This window comes from Stegastes partitus, unplaced genomic scaffold (assembly GCF_000690725.1).
Source record: "Stegastes partitus isolate 25-593 unplaced genomic scaffold, Stegastes_partitus-1.0.2 Scaffold464, whole genome shotgun sequence".
Taxonomy (NCBI): Eukaryota; Metazoa; Chordata; class Actinopteri; family Pomacentridae; genus Stegastes; species Stegastes partitus.
This window is the reverse complement of record NW_007578195.1, coordinates 166847-172539: the sequence shown is the minus strand read 5'-3', so window position 1 is coordinate 172539 and position 5693 is coordinate 166847. Positions and strand designations below refer to the sequence as shown.

The 5693-nt window shown below is 39.0% G+C and overlaps 1 protein-coding gene across 1 annotated transcript in view; it reads left to right on the top strand.

Moving 5' to 3' along the window:
• LOC103360795 (E3 ubiquitin-protein ligase RNF213-like) overlaps positions 1 to 5693 on the top strand; it is a 60675-nt gene that overhangs the window by 31567 nt on the left and 23415 nt on the right. Inside the window, exons 32-39 of the mRNA XM_008286692.1 lie at positions 339 to 459; positions 660 to 760; positions 874 to 1053; positions 1484 to 1629; positions 4167 to 4269; positions 4513 to 4627; positions 5179 to 5383; positions 5474 to 5688. Of these exons, the coding sequence (XP_008284914.1) occupies positions 339 to 459; positions 660 to 760; positions 874 to 1053; positions 1484 to 1629; positions 4167 to 4269; positions 4513 to 4627; positions 5179 to 5383; positions 5474 to 5688 (1186 nt within the window). The remainder of the gene's footprint in view (positions 1 to 338; positions 460 to 659; positions 761 to 873; positions 1054 to 1483; positions 1630 to 4166; positions 4270 to 4512; positions 4628 to 5178; positions 5384 to 5473; positions 5689 to 5693) is intronic.

Below are 5693 nucleotides of genomic sequence, written 5' to 3'. Positions count from 1 at the left end.
ACTAAAGATTTAATTACTTTGAATTTCCTTCTTAAATTTTCTGACCAGATGCCCATGTTCCCAAAACAAAGAGCGCTTGTGCTATAAATTTTTATTATTTTTTTTTTTTAGAAACACGTTCTTCACCTTATTAAACTTCAGGGGAAATGAGCAAGGTACATATTGTAAAGGGCCTCGCATTTAATGACTGAGTTGTTGGTTGTTTAAACTGTCACCTCTGCTAACCGGTGTCTTGAGGGAAACCCTGTACAGATGTAAAGTGCTGCCCTAGATTATGTTAAACTTGCATATATTTGTACAACAAATAAACTCTGATGATGGTCTGTAATACTTTCTAGCAATGGCTGGAAGCGCATCTACATCCTCTCGTTGTTTGTGGAACACATGTTGTTGGGTTTCCAAAATCAAGACAGTCAGCTCAGGTTACTGGCCCAGGATCACATTAAAACCTTAAGCAGGGTGAGTACATTTTTATTACAGATATATTCTACAAAAAATAGACGTATGCAATGTGGCCTACCCCATCTGTTATAAGGCAGTTTTGTTTAGTCATGATGTGACAAAGTTCAGCCAATTTTTTTTTTTTAAGAAAGATAAAAATCACCAGAATATTTTTATTGTTTGTTTTGTTATATTTATGATTTTGACCTACTTCTAAGGTTCTGGAGAAAAACTCAGATGTGAAAGCTATGGAAGCTTTTCAAGCTGTAATTGAAGTACTGAAATCCTGTAAACAGAAGGCAGTGGATCAGATGTTCAGGTAATGGCTTGTGTGGCTTTTATTTAACCTTCCAGTTATTTGGAATGATATTGCGAAGAATGCGTTTTAGCTCTGAACTTATTTTCGCTGACATTGCACACATGTCCACTAAGGTTTGGACTTCAGTGTGGGGTGTGCATGAGAGAACCTCAGGAACCTGTGGAGCTGCCATGTCATCACATCTACTGCTTAACATGCATTAAAGCAAGCCTTGATGCAGGACAGACATCTTGTCCCAGCTGCAGGCAACAGTTACCAAATGACTTTCAACCACATGTCTCTGAAGACACAAGGTGACATATTTAAATTGTTGATACACCATTCAGTGCCTGTGAAAATCCATGTTCATGTTTAAGGACAAGTACTGTGAACAGTATAGTTGCTTGATATTATGATCCTGATTCTTGGCTTTTCTTCTCTGCACCCCGACCTTTAAGTGCACTAGAGTCTGTTTTTGTATTGTGCAGTGTATAGAAGCTATTTTAAATGAGTGAATGGGCTGTGTGACTGTGATCAGTGATTTTATATCAGTGATTTTATATTGTGCATACGTCTGTTCTCGTCACCCAGGCATTTGAGCATGAACAAAGGACATACGAATACATCATCAGATCCAACCTTTTGAATTAGCAACCTGATCTTGGTTGGAAAGCAAGCGGCTCGTGTGCTGAATGTACACTAATGCCCATTTGTTGTTTGCATTTGGTCTGTGCAACTCTGCAGAGCATCTATCAAGAAAGTTGCAGAACTGAGGCGACGTTGCAATGGTTTCTTCATTGATCTGCTCTCCACTGTGTGCTTCAAAGACAACACGCCGCCAAGCCGAAACGTCATCACCCACTTGTTGTCCTACCTGAGGATTGAGACAGGTACCACTTACCTTAGAACTCACAACAAGCATCAAAAGAAATGTCACTGTTTTTTTGTGTCACTTTCTTTTCTATGAAACTCTGACACTGCTTGCAAGCACGGGGGATTTTCGTGTTGCAACATCACCACTTTTTCTGAAACATGATTTCTAGTTTTCAGTTTTNTATTTAAATTGTTGATACACCATTCAGTGCCTGTGAAAATCCATGTTCATGTTTAAGGACAAGTACTGTGAACAGTATAGTTGCTTGATATTATGATCCTGATTCTTGGCTTTTCTTCTCTGCACCCCGACCTTTAAGTGCACTAGAGTCTGTTTTTGTATTGTGCAGTGTATAGAAGCTATTTTAAATGAGTGAATGGGCTGTGTGACTGTGATCAGTGATTTTATATCAGTGATTTTATATTGTGCATACGTCTGTTCTCGTCACCCAGGCATTTGAGCATGAACAAAGGACATACGAATACATCATCAGATCCAACCTTTTGAATTAGCAACCTGATCTTGGTTGGAAAGCAAGCGGCTCGTGTGCTGAATGTACACTAATGCCCATTTGTTGTTTGCATTTGGTCTGTGCAACTCTGCAGAGCATCTATCAAGAAAGTTGCAGAACTGAGGCGACGTTGCAATGGTTTCTTCATTGATCTGCTCTCCACTGTGTGCTTCAAAGACAACACGCCGCCAAGCCGAAACGTCATCACCCACTTGTTGTCCTACCTGAGGATTGAGACAGGTACCACTTACCTTAGAACTCACAACAAGCATCAAAAGAAATGTCACTGTTTTTTTGTGTCACTTTCTTTTCTATGAAACTCTGACACTGCTTGCAAGCACGGGGGATTTTCGTGTTGCAACATCACCACTTTTTCTGAAACATGATTTCTAGTTTTCAGTTTTTCTGCTGAAATGCCACAATAGCTGGAGTGGCATTACTCTAAGCATGGAACTGGCAAATCACTTAACTAGGTCAAAAATAAGGCAACAGATGGTTTACCTAAAAACACAGTTTACTATAAATTACTGTAGGTACTTTAGTTGGATCGGTGCAGAGACATGCCTGTTTTATGTATGTTAATACAAATAATAATAATAATAATTACAAAAAAATAAATAAAATTAGTGGGCAGCATTTGCTGTAGTAATAATCTTTTGGATTTCACAGTGCCTCATGGAGGCACACTTTTTTGTACTTTAAATTCATTTAAAGCACAAAAAGGAGGTTTGCATCATTTGGTGTGTGCAGGCCACTGCTGAGGACGTTCTACGACACTGGTGGCATCGGTGGTCTCCTATGCAGTTGTGTGCTGCGGAGTGAGGTGCTCTGAGCGTGATAAGAGCAGACTCAACAGACTGATAAAAAGAGCCAGCTCAGTCTGTGGCTGCCCCCTGGACTCCATTGAGGTGGTGGGAGAGAGGAGGGCACTGGCCAAACTGTCTGTTATTAAAGGAAACGCCTCCCACCCTCTGCATCAGACTGTGAACTCCTTAAGCAGTGCGTTCAGTGACAGACTGTTACACCTGTTTACACTGTTACAAGTGTAAGAAGGAACGTTTCTGCAGGTCCTTTATTCCAACATCAGTCAGACTTTACAATGCTGCATTATAAACTTAACTGGCACCTCTGTTACTGATACACTTTTTCCACCAACAAACCCATTCCACTATGTGCAATAACTGTTACTACCTCATCTTGTGTATATAGTCTTCTTCAGGAAAAATAAAATCTGTATATAATGTTTTCTCTTGTAAAAGTGTGTTTCTGTTTCTTTTTCTTATAGTTTGCACTGGGTGTTTCTAAATTATTCTTGCACTGACTTTACACTTTTTCTTTTGGAGCTGTTGTAACGGTGAACTTTCGCCACTGTGGGATCAATAAAGTTTATCTTTATTTTAAATGTTTTATCATCCAAATTACCAAAATGTACAGAAGATACAAAGTAAAATGAGAATCTTAGTGGTATCTGACTATTTACATATAGTTACATTTAATGTGAGACATCTGACTATCAGATTTTATCAGCACAGTGGAGGTGAATTTAGTTTTTCATATTAAAAAAAAGGACATTTTGAAAGTTCAACAGTTACATGTCTTTCTAGAAAAAGAGTTCTGGACATTCTATATCCCCAGAACATAATACAGTTTTCAATGGAACCACTTTTGAATGAAGAAATTGTCCTTTAAAAAGTCATAAAATTAAATGTGAAGGATAAGGTAAGTCTTGCTGTTTTACAGACACTAAACAGTCTAAAGTCAATATTGAATGGTAGGACAAGCCCCATTTTTAAGAAGTTTGATTCGCCCCTGACTGCATGCGACAGCGAAGACGTGCCTCTTACTGGGGACATTTTTAATATATGCAAGTTCGTCTCTAGAAATGAATAGTAATTTATTTCTTTCTTTCACCATTTCATATGTTGTGGCACTCTTTCTCTTTATATGCAATAATCTTGTACAAGCTGTTTGATGATATATTTTTAAAATAAATTAACCCTGTATTTTTGTTGATATTTATTTGAACTCATTTTTCAAACCAGAACATAAAGAGATTCACACCAAAGATCTGTCACCGTTTGACGAGTCGCCGGATAAAAACCCAGTTGTGCGATCTGTGATCCTCAAACTGCTCCTGAAGTTCAGGTAGGTCAACTAAATGTCTCTCTGTAATGGTAATGTTATTTAAAATGGTGATAGTTGAGTAATGCTGTCTGGTAAATATAAAGTGTCTCTCTGTCAGTAACAGTGCAGACAAGTTTCACAGCATTGCTGCTTTAATCACATTAAAAAGTTTGGTTTGCTAGAAAATGTCTGAATCGATTCAAACACCTCTACTTTATTTTGCAAAGCTCCTCTGAGTGTATGATGAACCTAACTGTGTTTCAGCTTTGATGAAGTCAAGGAATATTTGCAGCAGCATTTGTCATCTGTTGAAGACAGCAGATTTGTGGATGATGAGGATAAAGCAGAGCTGTATGCTTTGTACATCAACTGCTTGGAGGTAAACCAAGAGCACCACTGTTCTTTTTATTACATTTAATACTGTTAAAAGAGACAAAAAAAAAAAAAGCAGAATCCGGTTTATGAAACACCACAAAATCTGATGCTATAAGAGTTTATAGAGTAGCTCTCTATTTCACTGAAGGAGAATACGTGTCCCATTTACTGCTACTTGGTGATTTATTTTTTACAGTGTGTACACTGCTAGAAGGGTTAACCATCTGTCTGGAAATAAAATAGATTAAAAACAAAACAGTAAACCAGACTGACCTGATGTGATTTCTATAATTTTGTTCTGAGGTGCAGCTTAAACCAATGGGATCAGCAATCGAGGAGGAATCTTTTGTGTTGGATAAGGTGCAAGTTTATGTGCAGTGTGAGAGTAGCTTTGGTCTACAAGAGTTGTTTGATTTATGCTCATCACTTAAGTCAGTTTTTAAGTTACCCAGCAGTATCTGAACAGGGCAGGAGGTTGGATTGTAGCTGTACCACAACATGCTACCTGTTGTCGTTGTTCCAGTTGGAATGATGGTTAACTGTTGGTCTTTTCAGGACTCAATGTGGGAGAAAATGTCTCATGAAGGCAACAATGCTGAACAGTTGCACGTTTCCAGTGACAAAACACAGTTCCTCTCCTCCTGCTTGGCTGAAGTCACTTCTGTTCCAGCAACAGTGTCTATTCAACTTCTGCAGCACATTGCCAGATTGCGCCTGACCCTCACCACGGCGGCACAGCTCATCAGTGACGGACTGTCTGGTGAGATATAAAATCACTACTGCAAACAGTTTGCAATGCTTAGCAACAACAACAACAAAAAAAGTCTATTGAACTCCACTGATGTTGCAGACAACAATGTGCCAGATGGAGCAGAGGATTTTCTGAATGCGGTGATTAAGCTCTGTGAGGACAGTGGGAATGACTGGTACCGTATTTACCTGATTCGCAAGCTCAGCGAGTGGCTGGGTGTAGAGCACATCCAGACACTGGTGAAACACCCAAACTTCAGGTGGCTTTTCCCTGAAGAGATCCATCAGCAGGTACACCACCACTCATTAATAAATGTACC